We start from the raw sequence: 19376 nt of genomic DNA, 5'->3' as shown, positions 1-19376 counted from the left end.
TCTTTGTCCACACCTACTTTTCTTCCAGAGTCTCACGAGAACAGACACTTCCTCAGACTCCTCTGGATTTTTTTATTCTCTTCCGCACTCCCTTTTTATGGCTTTGACATTTGTTATTTTTGTTTCTGCTGTTGCTGTTTTTTTTTTTTTTACTCCTTTCCTGCAAACCTGTCACGGTTGCTCATTGCCCTCACTTGGGCCCACCTGTTTGGTGCCAGCTGCTGCTCATTGCCTGATTGGCTTCCCTCCTGTTTAAACTCGGTGCTCTCATTCACTCCTTGTCAGTCCTTCAACGAACCTCTGCACTTGCAAAACTTGTATTTTGACTCCGTCCGGTATCTTGCTCCAGTCTCCAGTATCCGGTATCAATCCCATCTGTCTTGTCCTATCCGGTATCCTGCTCGTGTAACCAGTATCCGGTATCGATCTCGTCTGTCCCGTCCTGTCCGGTATCTTGCACCAGTGTCCATCCCGTCTGTCCTGTCCTGTATCTTGCACCAGTGTCCATCCCGTCTGTCCTGTCCTGTCCGGTATCTTGCTTATGTATCTAGTATCAGGTATCGATCCCGTCTATCTTGTCCTGTCTGGTATCCTGCTCGTGTAACCAGTATCCGGTATTGATCCCGTCTGTCCCGTATCTTGCTGTTGTATCCGGTATCGATCCCGTCTGTCCCATCCTGTCTGGTATCTTGCTCGTGTATCCAGTGTCCAATATCGATCCCTTTTGTCCCGCCCTGTCCGGTATCTGCTCGTGTATCCTGTATCTTGTATCGATCACGTCTGTCCTGTCCTGTTTCGATCTCTTCCGCCCAGCAATCACCAAATCGCTGGCGTTTGCTTTCCCCCGGATGGCTGCCCCGTTCCCGTAAAATAAAGCTTGAAAACGTTACGCGGCTGGGTCCACCGTCTGTTTGGCTTTTGACAGAACCTACATTCACCAAACACACAAAAATGTCCAAAACAAGGAAAGCAGATGAGATGGACTCGATAAAATCAGCCATAAAAGAGGGTTTTGAAAAGATCAAGAAAGATTTCATGGGACTTAAGAACAACTCAGTGAAAACGGAGAAGGAACGTGATAATTCAGCCAAATTGACAGCGTATCAAAGAATATCAATAATTAAACAAAGAAATGGAAGAGAAGATTAAAACACTACAACATAAGGCAGATGATTTCAAACAATGTGCTCTTCTCAATAATTTAATACTTACAGGACTAAAAAGTTCAGCCATGTGCAAGAAATACAAACCCAAACAAAAACAAGATCAACAGACAATTTTTCAAATCAAGAACTTCAACATAACATAACAATCATGATGTCCTTTTGATCGGTTACCATCGAGAATAAATACACCTTTATGAAATGAAATGAAATGATCTGCATTTCTATAGCGCTTTTCAAGTCAATGACTTCCCAAAGCGCTTTACAATGTGCTTCACATTTCCCAATAGCGGCCGTGCAGCCATGTAAGGCGCTAACCTGCTTATTGGGGGTCTTAGGGGTTCAGTGTCTTACCCAAGGACACTTCGGCATGTAACACAGACAAGCCGGGATTCGAACTGGGATCCCTTGATCCCAAGACGAGCGCTCTACCTCCTGAGCTACTGCCGCCCCTTTATCTGTTTTGCTACACGGTTTATAACCCAATGAAGAAACGTGGTATTTCATAGCAAGTTCATCAATTAAAGGGCCATTAAATCTATAACAAGGAAAATTAATGTTAAAATTTCCTGGAAGTCATGAAAAAAATGGACTGATAGTGTCATGATTACTCATTGCACTCACCTGTGTCCGCTCATTTGGCGCCAACTGCTGCTGGTTACCAGATTAATTCCCCCTCCTATTTAAGCTCAATGCATTCACTCGCCCTTTGTCAGTCCGTCAGCGAACCTCTGTTTACACAAGAAAAGCATTTTGACTCTGACTCCCGTCAGTCCCGTTTTGTCACCTGTACCCCACTCGTCAGTTCCTGATTCCCCGTTTGTCTCCGGCTACGACCTGTTTTTGACCCCTGACCACGTTCTGGTCTCCCGTCCCGGCTAACAACCTGTTTTTGACCACCGACCACGTTCTGGTCTCCCATCCCGGCTAACGACCTGTTTTCCCCGTTTAACCACGCTACGATCTCCCGCTCCAGAAGATCCGCTTCCGCATTCCGAACACGCTCCAATCCCGTGAGCGGCTTGCTTCCTACATACAATAAACACCGGATCGCTGGCGCTGGTTTTTCCTCTATACCTCAATAAACTTGGGAGTAACGTTACGCATCTGGGTCCTCCTCCTGTTCTGGTCTTGACGCATAGACACCTGGACTAATTGTAAAGTATTTTTTAAAATAAAAGGAGTCTCCCATATCAGAGTGAAACACGGCTGATCAAGAGGATTGAGGATCTGGACTTTCTCTCTCTGGAACCTGGAAAACTCCCAGCCAATTCTGAAGAAAGCCACTGATTTTTCTTTTGACTCCGCAGTTGGTTAGCGGGACTGCATTGACTAAGAGAGGCCACAAGACTCTGGGTAGAATGGAGTGCTGGTAGATCCAAGCTACCAGGCAGGCTGGACTTACCAACAGTAAATCAGAACATCACTCTGAACACTGTGGAACAGATGGTAGACCCAAACGCGTAACGTTTCACACAAAAGTATATAGGGATATCAAGGAAGTCAGGTGTGGGGAAACAAACGCCAGCGATCTGGTGCTCACTGGACAGGAGGAGCCAGCAGCGGAATGCAGAAGTGAGTGGATTTGCCGGGGCTGGAGATCGGAGGGTGGTCAATGGGCAAAACGGGTCGATAGCCGGAGCGGGAGATCAGAACGTGTCGAGGGAAGGAAAAATCAGGGAGCCGGAGACAATCGGGAAATCAGGAGCAGGATACGGATGAGGATTGGACAACCGGGAGCCAGAGTCAAAGCGCTTGCCTTGCGTATGCGGAGGTTCGCTGACGGACTGACAAGGAGTGACTGGAGTACTAAGTTTAAATAGGAGGGGAATCAATCAGGCAACGAGCAGCAGCTGGCGGCAAACGAGCGGGCACAGGTGAGGGCAATGAGTAATCATGACAGTCACCAACCTTTTAGAAGCTGAGAGCTACTTTTGGTTACTGATTGGTGCGAATGCTACCATTTTCATTTACAGTTCTAAAATAACAACTTTTGTCATTATTATGTTGTCACTTTGATATGACCAGGTTGTAATTATTGGAAGTTAAGTCAACCACGATAACATGTCAAATTTACTAGAAAATTACAATGGCTCCTTCCAGCTACTTCCAGAAACTCTTCTGCGGGCTACTTAGGTGATCTTAGGGGGCTGCTGACGTAAGTCACCACCACCATTTTGGAGACCCTTGATATCAAGACTGTATATTGACCAAATGAACTGATTGTTTGAGACAACAACTGAATAAAACAAGACGGTACTTGATATTTTTTGATATTAGGATCTGTTTTGTCTGGGAAAAAAAGTGGTGTGGAACTATTACAGATACTACAATTTATAGGACTAGTTTTCATGGTGGAATTGTCTCCAATTTCAGTTATTATTTTTATTTTTTACAGTTCTTTTTGGAACGCTTGAATATTTTGCTACAGTTCAAATCAGTAGCGACCAGTAGCTGTCAACAGTAATAACTGACTAAAATCACCACAAGATAGCAGCAAATCCTATTAGATGGTAGTGCTAAGTTTAGCCTGGGTTGTTAGCACGGAAATTTGCTAGTCTCAGTAACAGTTTCTATTTCCAGGATAAAGTTGCACAAAATGTTCCGCTGTTTTGTTGAAACTGCTAAATGATTTATCAAACTCAAAGATCTGAATTGTTTTTTTTTCTCCACTTGCAGCATGCTTGATCTTCTATAGTCAGGGTTGGGTAGGGTTACTTTAACTTGATTACTTTCAATTACTTTTGGATTACTCCAATACCAAATATGCTAATAAAAGACAAAAGAAACTAAATATGAATGAAATTATGACTCACAACACGTGGTAAGCTTTCTCTCCTGGCTTTGATTTCTTTGATCGCCGGCAAAACTAACATAAAATGCGACAGAAAAAAAATAAAAATAAATCCAAACAGCTTGCCAACATCATTTTTGCCGTTCCATGTATTCCGTTACTCCCCAAGCCTGCACAAAATGTAGTAATTTTATCCATATTTAGTTTCTTTTGTCTTTTATTAGCATATTTGGTATTGGAGTAATCCAAAAGTAATTGAAAGTAATCAAGTTAAAGTAACCCTACGCAACCCTGACTATAGTCCAGCTAGATCAGATTCCATTATCCAAGACCATGGCCTGAATTCAACGGATTTCCCGTTCAAAGGTTCCTCGTTCGGGTTAATTTTCACAAGGTTCCAAGGTGTAAATGCGGCCAATGATTGTGAGATTCTCCTGCTGTTGTCTAAGGCAGCAATGGAAGGAAAAAAAGAAGCTCTTTCTGGAGGAGGTTTCCTAAAGGAGGCTCCTTATTGGCTTACGGGTTTGGAGGCAGAGTTTGACTACATTTAGCCTCCTGGCATACTTTTATGGGGCTTACAAAACTGGGTGTTCACTGACTTTTATTTTATAAAATGTTTCTGGAATCAACTTTCAGTGCAGCGTTGTCAATTCATTTAAATCAGAGGCCACACACACAAACGCAGTCTCATGCGGGCCAGACTACTAAAGCGAAATAATAATATAATAAAAATATAATCTGCGAACCTCATTGTATACTCGGCAAGCCTTTTTCGACCCTGACTCCCACCTGTCCAGTTCTTGTTCCCGTCTGTCTCCAGCTACGACCTGTTTTGATCCCGACCACGTCTGCTCTCCCGTCCCGGCTTACGTCCTCTTTTGTCCCCGACTACGTCTACTCTCCCGTTCTGGCTTCCGACTCGTTTTTGACCCCAACCACGCCTTGCTCTCCCAGTCCCGGCTACCGACCCGTTTTTCCGCCCCTGACACCGCCATCGCTCGCTACGGAAGATCCACTTCCGTCCTCGGATCACAATCAGAGTACGAAAGAGATTTGCCTCCTGCGTCCAGTGGACACCAGATCGAGGGCGCAGCCATTCCTCTTTCCTTCAATAAAACTTGTGAGAAACGCAACGCAATTGGGTCCTGTTTCCGTTCTGGTCCTGACATAGTGGTCAGATATTACACACAATTCCTTTAACAGTTTTGTGTATGACCTATAAACTTGCTCAAGTTTGCTCATTATACTTTTGAATGAGAAAAAATAAATACATATTTAAAACTAAAATCTTTAAAATGAGGCAAAACTATCTGCCAATTGGAAAGAAATAACCTTAGTAACTACTGGTCAAATCAAAGGCGCCGTTATTGATCTGATTCATAAAAATGGCAGAGCTTTGAGGTCATCCTCAGTGAGAATTCCTTTTTAGAGATTGTTTATTAGTTTTCATTGCTGTCAACCTGACCCAATTGCTCCCCTTATTAAAGATTGCAACTCCTATTACTAAGCAATAAAATACCTTACAAACACAACACAGCACCTATTTACTCACAGCGAGAGAGACCTTGTAAAATAAAAACTAAGATCATTTTTTGTAAACAAGTTTATTTACTGAGTAAACAACATAAACAATTATTTTTACGTTGTTTACTATGAAAATACTGCAAATATACAGCCGCAGAAAAAAGACAAGAATACTACAAAAATACTACTGCGAAAATACAACAACAATACTGCAAAAATATTGGTTGGATCCCTTAACCACTAGGGTCATAGGGGCACCATTTGCTGTGGTGTGTCTTGGGCAAGTACGGCCTGGAGTCGCCCGTCCCTCTCCAGGCCAACATATGTTACTGTGGAAATAATACAAGATATATGCTAAAAAATACTTTAAAAATACTACAAGAATACGACAAAAATAATACTAAAATATCCTACAACAGAAATACTACAAAAATACTATTAAAATTCATATTACAAAAATACTAATGCAGAAATACCAAGAAATACAACTGCAGAAGAAATACAACAATACTACTAAAATATTTGATTATGGAAATACTACAAAAATACTACAAACATCCTGCTAAAAATACTGCAACAGACACACAACAAGAATATGAAAACGTCTACACTATTAATGCTTGTAATTCCCCTTGTTAAACGATAATAAACCTTACAAACACAACGCGGCACCTATTTATTCACAGTAAGAGAGACTGTATAGAATAAAAAAAGTTATTTTTGTAAACAAGTTGATTCACCAAGTAAACAAAACAAACAACACATTCAACATCTTTCTTAGTTCTTTACTACTGAAATATAATACAATACAAAAATACTACTGTAGAAATACTACAAATGTACAACTGCAGAGATACTACAAGAATACTACAAAAATACCACTGTAGAAATACTACAAGAATCCTTACACGGAAAAACTGTAAAAATACGACAAGAATACTGCAAACATACTCCAACAATACTACAGATACACTACAAAACTACTACAGTGGAACCTCGGTTCTCGACCATAATCCGTTCCAGAGCCCTGTTCGAAAACCGATTTGTTCAATCACCAAAATCGTTTTTCCCATTAAAAGTAATGTAAAATCGTTTTAATCCGTTCCAACACCCTGAATGTTTACCATGAACGTAAACATGAAGCTAACCCAGGCTAATCGTACGTTCGCGTTAGCGTAATCTTCCGTACGAAAGATTACGCTAACATGAACGTGTAAAAATAAAAAAAAGGATTATGAATAGGATTTCTTACCTTTGTGGTGGACGGCAGGGAGAGAAAAATCATCAAAAGTTTTTCAACCTCTTCCAAAACCTGCGGCAGTTGCTTGCTTATAGCGCTAATCTCCTTAGCCGCATCACTCGATTTCACAGCCTCCTTATTCTTTACTATCGTACTACAAAATGCCGACATCTTTGTAGTTCCGTTGTCAGCCTGACCTCTTTGATTTTTGCATTTTGGAGATGGAATATGAGCTTGCTCTGTCCACTCCACGCATCGGCCCGGTATTGCAGTACCTCCGGGAACGGTGCATTCGCAATGATTGCAGCAAGGCTTTAGGGCTAGGACCTTAGCTTGGCCTTTTGGCTGAGAGTAAGTGATCCGGCTCCTAGGCTTTGTAGCGTATTATGAACTGACCGGTAACGGATAATGGATAATGAATAACGAAGATAGATCAATAACCCTTAAAAACCCCCACTGATAGTAGATTTAGCCATGCTGTATTCACTAGCAAGATCGGAAATTCACACACCTCTTTCATATTTAGCCTTTATGTCTTTCTTAAAAGCAATAGTTTTACGAACAACTTGTCTTTTTTTACCTGTCCTGCTTGCACCGACCTTCCTCGGAGGCATAGTTAGGGGCTAAAACACCCGTACGCCGCTCAGCATCGCACCCTAGTGTACCGGCGTTCGAACTCCGATTTTTTGACCGAACAGCAAAGCAAGAATTTCTCGAAATTTTTGGTCGAACACCACCGATTTGTCCGAACTGAGAGGCGTTCGAAAACCGAGGTTCCACTGTACTATGAAAACAGTAAGAAAAATACTGCTATGATACTATGTAGAATAAAAAAGATAATATAAGATAAGATAAAAACAAGCAACACAATTATTTCAACATCTTTCTTAATTCTTTCTCCACTTGCAGTAAATTTAGTGTTGCTTATTCAACATAACAGTATATTTTCATTTTTACAATAATTATATGGCATAAAATATTTTTAAATCGTCCAAAAAACGTAGAAAACACAACATCAAAAGTCTAAATGCACCGGGTCAGACGAGACGGTATGGGTCCGCCGGCCACAGGCTGAACACAGGCTCTTTCGCGGGCTGTAAGGGGCGTGGCCAATGAGAACTCAGCTCCACGTTGTGTTCAAATGTCCATTTGACTTGTCAGGAAGTTTCGGATATTTTGCTTTGGAACATACTTCTTTTGGACCCCTTACCGCTACCGGAATTCGTCGGAACCGCTTCTCTTATTTTGGGGGAAAATTCCGGTAAATGTTAATACCATGGCTACTGCTAGTTTTGAAGCAACATAAATACCCTCTCGCTTGTTTGTGCTGCAGTTGCAGTACGCGTTCTACTAATCAACATTCCTTTTTTGCAAATCTCGCCTAATGATTAACAATCCACTGAGAATGATTTAAACCCGTTTCTGGAGGGATTAAGTGAGCAATAACGCAGAACATAACTCTCCGTATGTTTACTGTCGAGTGTCAAAAATAGTGATGACGTCATAGCGTCTCACGGACAGCTTTTCTTCGTGTCTGTTTTTAAAAAAAAATAAAACTAAAAGTCCGAAAAAAATTGGCATTGCAATTTCCAAGTAAGTGACGTGCGATGCGGTTCGTGTCTGGTGAGGCAGACTGATTTCCTAATAATGACTACATCGTATTTATCATTTGAATGGTCGAGAATTCACTCCAAACAGCCTTATGGAGGTAACTGTTCTTGAGCCTGCTGGTTCTGGACTTTGCAGGATTTTGAAGAGGCTGTGACATGGGTGATTTGGCTCAACTAATGACCTTTTCCGCTGTTCAGGATTACATATGCACTATGGACATCTAATATGGGCTATAGATAGAGAGATAGATAGATAGATACTTTATTCATCCCCGCAGAGAAATTTACATTTCCAGCAGCATCCCTATGCTGAGAAAACAATACAATAATAAAGCAAAAAGAATACAATATACAAATACCCAATGTGACGTGCTTATACCCACTGTAGCGTGTTCTATAGAGTATCTAGATAGTGCTACACAGAATGCAATATAGGGGGTGTGGTTTAATGTGGGCCTATACTCTGCCGGGTGTAGTTAAAGAGCCTCACGGCATGAGGAAGAAAATATCTCTTCAGTCTGTCCGTGGTACAAGACAGTGACAGCAGTCTGTCGCTAAAGCTGCTCTTCTGTCTGGATATAATGCTGTGTAGTGGATGTGATGAATTTAAAAAAAAATATATACAAAAATAAGGTAGCGCTTTGCAGTGATAAATTGTAATTGTAATCCCTTCCTGCAACTGAAAATATAACCTGTGTATTACTGTCATTTTTACCCTAGAACTTAATGGGGAGAGTGTTGTCTCAAAAACAAACATATTCGTGATTTACTTCAAAAATCGTATGTCTTGATAAATTCACGCGCAACATCACGTATGTAAATTGCAGATACATTTGTGGCTCTGAAAAGGAAAGGTTTCACACCCAAAAAAAATGTCTTTTAATGGTACCAAAGAAATTGTAAAGTTGATTCAAAAAATCAAAACCTATTGCCCCCTGAACGTAATGGCGAGTAGGACCACCTTTGGCAGTGATAACAGAAATCAAACGTTTACAATAATTGGTAATGGGTGTTTTGCTGTAAAGGATTTTTGGCCCACTCTCCTTCGCAAAACTGTTCCAAATCTGCCGTATTGGATGATTTTCTACTATTAACTGCCCGATTTAGTTCACACTACAGCATCACAATTGGGTTGAAATCCGGAATTTGACTCCAGAACCATCATTTTTGCTTTTTGAGCAATTCAGAGTTGGACTTTCTGGTGTGTTTTGTATCGTTGTCCTGCCGCATGATCCATGAATGCTTGAGTTTGCTTGAGTCTGGTAAACACCAGAATTCATTGTCCTGTTCCTGAGGCAGCAAACTACCATGTGTTACTGTTTGCGACATGTTCTTTTTTTCAAATGATGTGTCTTTTTTACGCCAGATATAACACACCTTCCAAAGAGTTCACATTTTGACTCACGAGTTCACAGAATATTTCTACAAAAGTCCTGAGGATAATACAAATGCTTTTTGGCAAATATGAGACAACTCTTTGTGTTCTTTGGTGACAGCAGTGGTTTTCACCTGGGAACTCTCCCACAGTTGCCATTTTTGGTCAGTGTCTTTGTTATAGTGGAGTCATGAACACTGACCTTAACCTAGGCCAGCGAGGCCTGCAGTTCCTTTGATGTTTTCTGAAGTTCTTTTGTGACCTCCTGGATAGACTGTCATTGCACTCTTAGAGAAATCTTACTTGGTTGGCCACACCTGGGAATGTTTGCCTCTGTTCCCATATTTCTCTATTTGTGGATAATGGCTCTACCAGTGGTTCACTAAAGCCATACAGCCTTTTGACCTTTCCTGGACTCATGGATTTCAATCACTTTTTTCTTATTATCTTGTGGATTGTTTTGTATTGTGGCATGTCAATTTTCTTGAGAGTTTGTAGCCTTTTTCACTTTGTCTAACAGATTCAATTTAAGTGATTTGATTCTCTTTTCTTGATTCAATACAGCTTGTGGCTTTGATTTTAGGTGTTGCTCAGCTTTCCTAAAACTGTGGTCACGTTTGTTTTAAACAAGGGGGAACAGGGGTTCTTTTTCCACATAGGACAGGATAGATTACATTTTTTTGTGCCTAATTAAATGGAATCAGGATTTAAAAACTGCTTTTTGTATTTCCTTGGGGTGTCTCTCTGTGATATCTAAATTGGTTTGTTGATATGAAACCTTTGTAATTGATACGTATGCAAACAACACGGAATTCAGGAAGCAAATACTTTTTCAGGGCACTGTCATTTTTTCAGACGGGAGCCACAAACTGTTATCCTGTGGGCCGCAGTTTGCCCACGGGCTGCGTGTTTGCCCCTGATTTAATATATTCATTTTATATTCCATGACGAGAGGTGAGGCATTGCCCCCATTACCCCCCCCCCCGGATACATGTCCCGAGTCGTTTTGCATTTAACTTCTTATCGTATTTGTTTTAGTCAGGCCATTTAGTTTGTTTTAGTTGTTTGGTTTAGTACAGTCCCGAACATTTCTGAGAATAATTCACTTTGAAACAATGCAAACTAAGCCGATAATTAATCGTTTAAATGATCATGCCCTCCGAAGAACTTGAAATACTGGCTTTCATTAAATGCTTCGATTTTGGCAACAAATGTGAGTATGCCCCCAAGAGAAGTTGTCTGTCTTTGTATTTGTCATATTTTGAGTTTTTATAGTGTTTTCAAACCACTCTTTGGACCTTGGTCCATAAGCAAGGTGTAAAACACATACCTTTTATCTACCCCACCTCCAAAAAGGTAATTGATATCACTATTTATTTCATCTATACTGTATAGTGAACTTGCTAAATTGGAGGGAACCAAATATATTCCATGACTCTTACAGTTAATTTTAATTTTAGAAAAAGTATGCTGTATAAGTCTTCTAAGCACTATTTTTCTTCTCATTCTTTTGTCAAGCCTTTGCCAATGTTATCGGTATTTGGGGGTAGCAGTGGCCCCTCTAGGTGAGCCTCAAGTTATGTAAAATAAATACTGAAAAAAATTAAGTTAGATTACCCCGTTCCTGAAAAATAACACTGTTAAGTAAGGGCGTTATTTCCAACACTGGCTAGCACCAGTAGTAGCAAAAGAGTCTATCGTATGGATTGGTTGCAAACACAATTTCCCAACACTTATCCTACTTACTCTTATTAAGGCATTCTGCTTTGAAGTGAATCAAACCAGATCTCTACAATAACAGATATGAAATGGGCAGGGCAAATGCAGACATTCCCAATAATGTCTTCGGTACAGTCAGTTCTTTTAACTGCTCGCAGCCACAGGATCTTCCTGTGCTTTTGGGAATTTCCATAAACTTGTGTTCTTAAAACTGCGATTTGTGCACTGGCACACACAACCGGGCATGTCGTTTTTGTAAATTGTGACTCTGAAAACACAACTCAACATAAGAATCTTCCCTTGCTCTATTCAAACTCGTACTTCTACTCTCATTGTTTTGGGTTATAATATGCTAATATCATAGGGTGGAAAGCGGTCTATCCTGTGACATTTATTCATCCAGTAGTACACATTGTCCCTTTAATTGTTTCTTTTCTTCAGTAAAATATGTATTTTTTATTTTATTATTTTGAGCCTCTGATAAGCAGCGCGTCAAATGTTTCTTTTCCAGGGGCCATGGCCTTCTTCGGGAGCGTGGTCAGACGATTGGCGGCACGGCGCCTGCTATGCGCCCCACCATGCCGGGTAAGCTCCCGGGCTTACAGTTCGGAGCCCACTACAGAGAAGAATGTCCCCTACGAAAAGACGCTCAAGCAGGACGATGCGGCCACATCTGGCCCGACCAAACCTTTGCCGAGGTTAGATGATGATAAAGCCCAGGTCCAATTTTGTCTGGTCTCGAACGTATTTTAACAGGTTTTGCTTTATGGACTATTGATCTTGCCATATGTAGAAATCAAGGTATAAATAAATAAATTACTATGAATATATGTCATATAAATAAATTAACGCATACATTGATTAATGAATACTTAAATATATGAAGTGAATGCAACGTTTTCATTATGTATGCTTTTCTAGTTTTTTAACTTCATTATTATTATTATTATTATATTATTATTTTGTCCCAACAAAATGTTATTCAAATGAGAGGGTGTGTCGAACTGGCTGAGCTTTTCACCTGGCAACAGCCATTTAGTTCATCAATGATCAAAAGGTAGGTGAAAAAGTTATTCAACTGCCTTACCTCCTTTTTTGAATAACATTTTTAGTGACAAAATACACGACGAAATAACGATAAAATACATGAAGAAATACACGACGATATACACGACGAATTAATGACGAAATAACGACAAAATATACGCTGAAATACACGACAAAATACACGATGAAATGTACAATAAAATACACGCCGAAATAACGATGAAATAACGATGAAATAACGGCACGTAACGCCAAATAACGACGAAATACATGACGAAATACACGACAAAATACATGCAGAATTAACGCCGAAATGCACGCCGAAATACATGCTGAAATACACGCAGAATTAACGACGAAATACACGACGAAATACACGACGAAATACACGACGAAATACACGACGAAATACACAATAAAATACATGCAGAAATAACGCCCAAATAGCGGCCAAATAACGACGAAATAGACGCAGAATTAACGACGAAATAGACGCAGAATCAACGACGATGTACACGACAATACACACAACGATATATACCACGAAATACACGACAAAATACACGTCAAAATACATGGCAAAATATACGACAAAATACACGACAAAATACACGCCGAAATACATGCCGAAATACACACAGAATTAACGACAAAATACACGCAGAATTAATGACAAAATACAGCCAGAATTATTGACAAAGTAACGACGAAGTAACGACGAAGTAACGACGAAGTAACGACGAAGTAACGACGAAGTAACGACGAAATACACGACGAAATACACGACAGAATACACGACAGAATACACGACAGAATACACGACAGAATACACGACAGAATACACAACAAAATACATGACAAAGTAAGCAACAAAGTACACCAAAACGTACATGACAAATACCAAAATAAATGGATGACAAAATACCTTTCAAAAGACACGACAAACCGCATGACAAAATGCACGAGAAAATACACGACAAAGTACATGAGAGAATACTCCACAAAATAAATACCCTCTTAAATATTGAAATTAATAAATGACAAAATGCACCACGAAATTCACGACAAAATGCATGAAAAAGAACACAACAAACTAAATGACAAAACGAATACCGAAATAATTTACAAAATGCATAAATATATGAATACACTTCATTTATGTCATATATGCAGGTATTATGTGATTTATTAATGTATTCATTTATTTATGACATACATTTACAGGATAGGTATTTATTTGTCCATTTATTTCTACATATGTCAGATTGGGTCCACCGTAGTGCTTTTGTCCGATGTTGAATCACCATGACGACAGTGGCATTAACCTCCTGGTTTAGGTCCGCAGACGTGGTGGTGATTGGTGGAGGCAGCCTGGGATGTCAGACCGTCTACCACCTCGCTAAAATGGGCATGACCAATGTGGTTCTGCTGGAGAGGGACCGACTCACGGCCGGGACCACTTGGCACACAGCAGGTACTGCATAAGAAAGGTCGGATGAAGTATGTTGGTCAGGTTCCAGAACTGGTGACGCAAAAGAAGAATTTGGAATCTAAACTACGCGATCGTCTGACATAACCTTAATTCCTGACTACAAACATTTCAGCTTCAATTTCAGTGCGGCTACTTCTTCTTCTTCTTTTTTTTTTTGGCAGTAACAAGGAAAACGTCGAGCTGCTCTTTTCTGCAACGCATGCGCTCTAAATACAAAACACCATGTTGACGTCTGGAGACATTTATGAAGCCCTTCGAGAGAAATTAGTCAATGTTTTCTCCATTATTATTCAGATATAATACTCCACAGGAGAAAAATGGGAGGTTTAAAAGTACCTTATCAGGCGGGACAAGCTCTCACCTTTTAAGTCAAGTCAAGACAAGTCATGTTTATTTGTGAAGTCCTTAATCACAAGGAGTCTTAAAGGGCTGCACAGACCACAGATGATTGCAAACTAAAGACTATTATTACACCATCCCCTGACCTGAAACCTACATGAGGGCAAGTAAAAACTTAAAAACCTCAACATGAGAAAAATGAAGAAACCTTGAGAAGGAGCAAGTCCATTTTGTATATTACCAACAGAATCTTAAAATCACATCTTAAGCTAACAGGGAGCCAATGCAGGTTAGCTAAAATCGGGGTAATGTGATCAAACTTTCTTGTATGTGTTAAAAGCCTTGCTGCAGCATTTTGAACCAGCTGCAGGCTCTTGATTTTGGACTTCGGGAGACCGGAGAGTAGTGCATTACAATAATCGAGACTGGAGGTAACAAACGCACGAACTATAATCTCTGCATCCGACTAGGACAGCATAGGGCGAATTTTAGCAAATTTTTTGCGAAGATGGAAACAAGCTGTTCTAGTGATATTCTTCTTCTTCTTCTTATTATTATTATTACCATGATGGGGAATAACATCACCTAATGAAACCATGTCAATGCTGAAAAGGAGGGGGCCAAACACTGAACCCTGCGGAACACCACAGGTAACACTAAAGGGCTCAGAGGTCATTTCACCATATTTAACACAGTGAGAGGAAGGATCTGAACCATAAGATCCTCATTTAATTCATCGTTCTGAAGTAAAACATGGTGACCTACGTGAATTGTATAGATCTGAGGAGAAAATGTTTTGAGGTTGAAAGGGGGCATTGTGAGGTTTTCCAGGGTGTATCAGCATACCTGCCAAATACGACAGTTTTGCCGTAATGAGTATGGTTTTCTTGAACCCGCTACGGTATTACGGTTGGGTCACAAAAACTAAGTTTTTTGTTTTATAAGTCTCCCGTGCCGTCCGTACACTTTGGATTACTTTCTATCATATCGTTATGGGGTTTAACGCACAAAAATGCGTTTATCCGAGGAATCAACTCCTTGCCCTGAAGTATTCTCGCGCCGGCGTGATGAGGGGGCCCTATCGTGGATGCAGTGCTGGAGCTAAGGCTAAGCAGCTAGCGGCGTTATAAGTCTTCTGTACAGTCCGTAATCATGGTAAATGTGAACTCTTTACCAAATGAGACCGACGAACTGGCTGTGCTGGTAAAAACATCAAAGTGCACAGGGAGTGCAGTTTGCTGTGTTTTACGGAAACGTGGCTCACGTGTAGCATCTCGGACGCTAACGTGTAGCTAACTGGAGCAACCGGTAGCTACCGGAGCTAACCTCCTCTCCGATTCCCGGCTTAGCGTGTGACGATCCACTCCGCTAAACGGAACTACGGAAAACGAAAAATCTCCATCTTCATACATCGCAGGTCATTGACTATGCAATTTATTCAAAATTATTATTATTTCATATCGAAACTGATCAAAATCAATTATATAATTATTCACTCACAAATATATTGGAATATCTTAAATAAAAAGTTTCCAAATTAAACTGAAAACCAACACTGAATAATATTACTTCAATGATAAAAAATTTAATGTTTTGTTTCTTATTGTATCAAATATTGAAAAGAAAAGAAAACTATGAGGGTTTTCTAGGACATTGTTATATTAAATACATTATTGAGCTTTAAAGAACTTTCTTTTGATTGTCGAATTATGGTCGCATGTATTTAACAAGGGTTGTCCGACTCAATGGCTAGTTTGAGCTAAAAAAATGTAACGGAAAATGTATACTGATTTTTGAACCCAAAGTAGGAATGATAATAACACGCAAATACACTTTTTATAGTCCTGATCCATTTTCATGCCTGTACGTTATTTAATATTTACATTATTTACAAATTAGGTCCTGAATTTATGCCTCCAAAATCAACATCAGTGGATGTTATCTATCAAAAACGCTACACCTCTATTTTCGAATTATCGGCGTATGTCAGGTCGCTGTAGTTTCTTTTAATATTTGAGGAACGATAACAAGTGAAGGCAATTTGGTCCATTACCTTGGCAACCAACATTGATAACAACACGAAAAGACACATCTGTCTTGCAATCTGGCACTATTCTCCACAGTACGGTTGCCCTGGCACTGTCGTCTAGAAAGATAGGGCTTACATTTTTGCGTTTTCTTTGTTATTGTCATCTTGAATGGTCACATGATCTGAAAACACGTGATGTAAACAACATTGAGCAGAACTGAAAAACCCTCACAGCTGAAAACTGCCTCAGGTGTTTAGGGGTTCTGCGCCAATGGCATTCTGCAGCCAAATCCCCCATGCGGTTGGTTCTAGGAATGCGCCGGGCTTGACATGTAAGAAACGGATGTGAATGACTTTATTCTTATGGCTTTTTTTGGCTTGGGGCTTTAAATCAGGTGAAGCTCACATGAATACAAAATCGAGCTTCGTTTTGAAATTCAAGCAAGTATGTTTTTTTAATCCGGAATGCACGGTACATTGAAAGCTTGTAAAGCTTTTCTTATTCCCTTTCAGGTCTCCTGTGGCAACTACGGCCCAGCGACGTGGAGGTGGAGCTCCTGGCCCACACTCGGAACGTGATCAGCAAAGACCTGGAGGAGGAAACGGGCCTCCACACCGGCTGGATCCAAAACGGGGGACTCTTCATAGCCTCCAACAAGCAGCGACTGGATGAGTACAAGCGTCTCATGTCGGTAAGAAGCCAACCTTATTGCAACGTGATGATGCGATGCTTCTCTTAGCCTCTGGAGGGCAGACAAAAATCATGTTTTTCACAGGGATAGTGAATAGTAGAAGTCATTACAATCCTTTTTTTAAAATTTCTGATTAGCAACACACACCAAAAATCTCCCCCTATTGAGAACCTTTAATAACTTTAAGTATCATTTTTACTTTTACTATATTTTTTACTTGTTTTCCTTATGAAATAAGACAGCAAATGCTGATTTTTATTTACTGCATTGATTATTTTTATTTTGTTTTGTTACTTTTTTCCAATAAATAGGAAAAAATAATTATTTTATTTTGATTTTTTTGGGGTTGTAGTTTTTTATTTTTATTTTATTTTATCCTATTTTATTTGATTTTATTTTATTCTACTTTATTTATTTTATTCTATTTTATTTTGTTCTACCTTATTCTATTTTATTTATTCTAATTGTTTTTCATAATTATATTTTTCCTCCTTTTTCATAAGATAAACGGTAAATGGTCTGCATTCATATGGCGCTTTTCAAGTAACTAAAGACCTCCCAAAGCGCTTTACAATGTGCTTCACACTTACCCATTTACATACACACTCACACACCGATAGCAGCGACAGCCATGCAAGGCAATTTACATTATCTGAAGTGACAGATAGCAAGTAATTTAGCTCATTCAAACAATATATTTTGTATTTCATTTAGTAAAAAATATAGTAAAATCACATGAATAAAACACTTAAAAACGAGCAAAGTTAACTACTTGTATTTATTTCTGTCATGTGAGAAAAAAAATATCCCAAATTTTGTACGTTCATTATTTGATTGTTTTGTAATTGGTTCTAAATCTGTCCATCTTAAACTAAAAAAAAATATTTAAAAAAAAATACCTTCTCCAAGTGATACGTTTTTTTTCCACCTGAAAACAGGATATATATTTTATAATATAGATAACTTGTATTCATTATTTTAACAATAGATATAAAATATGCTTAAATGGAGTATATTTATCTGTATATTTCCATATTGAGCAATTTTGCCAATTCGTAGTTTTTATTTCTCATTTACTGTGAAAAAAAGTTTTAAATAATTTTAAAATAGGACTCTTAATGCACGTTATCTACCAATAGGACACTAAAATATTTATATTTTATGCACTGAACGAGCATTGACTTGAAATTTCAGTCTTTCCTGTCTAGTTTACTTAATATGGTCATAGGCAGGGTTGGGTAGGGTTACTTTAACTGGATTACTTTCAATTACTTTTGGATTACTCCAATACCAAATATGCTAATGAAAGACAAAATAAACTAAATATGAATAAAATGATGACTCACAACACGTGGTAAGCTTTCTCTCCTGGCTTTGATCTCTTTGATCTCCGGCAAAACTAACATAAAATGCGACAGAAACAAAATGAAAATAAATCCAAACAGCTTGCCAACATCATTTTTGCCGTTCCATGTATTCCGTTACTCCCCAAGCCTGCACAAAATTTAGTAATTTTATTCATATTTAGTTTATTTTGTCTTTTATTATCATATTTGGTATTGAGTAATCTAAAATTAATTGAAAGTAATCCAGTTAAAGTAACCCTACCCAACCCTGGTCATAGGCCAGTCTGCTCCGTGTTGACTTTAGTTATCTGATTGCCAAGTGTCAAGTCACTTCCACCAAAGAAACACTAGATGTTAGAAATGTTTGTTTGGATTGTCCAGATCACTAATACTTAACCCAGGGTTTCCCATAAAATTTTGTGCGACAGTCTATTGGGCAGCACGGCGGCGCAGTGGTTAGCGCGTGTGCGGCACAGTTCTAAGGTCTTGGGAACCTCCTGTTTGGGTTCAAATCCAGCTACCAGACTTCCTGTGCTGAGTTTGTATGTTCTCCCCGTGCTTGCGTGGGCTTCCTCCGACATTCCAAAGACATGCATTTCAGGTGGATTGGCCGGTCCAAATTGTCCCTAGGTGTGACTGAGCGAGCGAGTTGTCTGTCCCTGTGTGCCCTGCGATTGGCTGGCAACCAGTTCAGGGTGTCCCCTGCCCACTGCCCGATGATTGCTGGGATGGGCTCCAGCACCCCAGCGACCCTACTGAGGATAAGCAGTGCAGCTAATGAGATGAGTCTATTAGGGGTCTGGAAAGCAAGGCCCCAAAGAAAATGTTGGATGTTTTAAAATCAAATCCATAGATTTGGGGTGGTAAAGCACTCGTCTTGGGATCAAGAAATCGCAGGTTCGATTCCCAGCTCCTCTGTGTTAAATGTTGAAGTGTCCATGGGCAAGATACTGTATCCCTAATGCCCCCGATTAGCAAGTAGTTGCCTTGCATGGCTGACTCTGCT

At 39.7% G+C, this 19376-nt stretch overlaps 1 protein-coding gene and 1 pseudogene across 1 annotated transcript in view; both read left to right on the top strand.

The window, feature by feature from the left end:
- The first annotated feature begins 6921 nt into the window (after window positions 1-6921).
- LOC148350491 (U2 spliceosomal RNA) lies at window positions 6922-7011 on the top strand (annotated as a pseudogene).
- An 835-nt stretch (window positions 7012-7846) lies between these two features.
- Window positions 7847-19376, top strand: part of sardh (sarcosine dehydrogenase) — a 78924-nt gene continuing 67394 nt past the window's right edge. Inside the window, exons 1-4 of the mRNA XM_088319670.1 lie at window positions 7847-7982; window positions 11937-12123; window positions 13810-13946; window positions 16846-17024. Coding sequence (XP_088175796.1) covers window positions 11942-12123; window positions 13810-13946; window positions 16846-17024 — 498 coding nt within the window. The 5' untranslated portion in view covers window positions 7847-7982; window positions 11937-11941. The remainder of the gene's footprint in view (window positions 7983-11936; window positions 12124-13809; window positions 13947-16845; window positions 17025-19376) is intronic.

Source organism: Urocampus carinirostris, chromosome 16 (assembly GCF_059441175.1).
Source record: "Urocampus carinirostris isolate Australia breed hairy pipefish chromosome 16, RoL_Ucar_1.0, whole genome shotgun sequence".
Taxonomy (NCBI): Eukaryota; Metazoa; Chordata; class Actinopteri; order Syngnathiformes; family Syngnathidae; genus Urocampus; species Urocampus carinirostris.
Note: the sequence above shows the minus strand (reverse complement) of the source record. Positions and strands in the feature narration are given on the sequence as shown.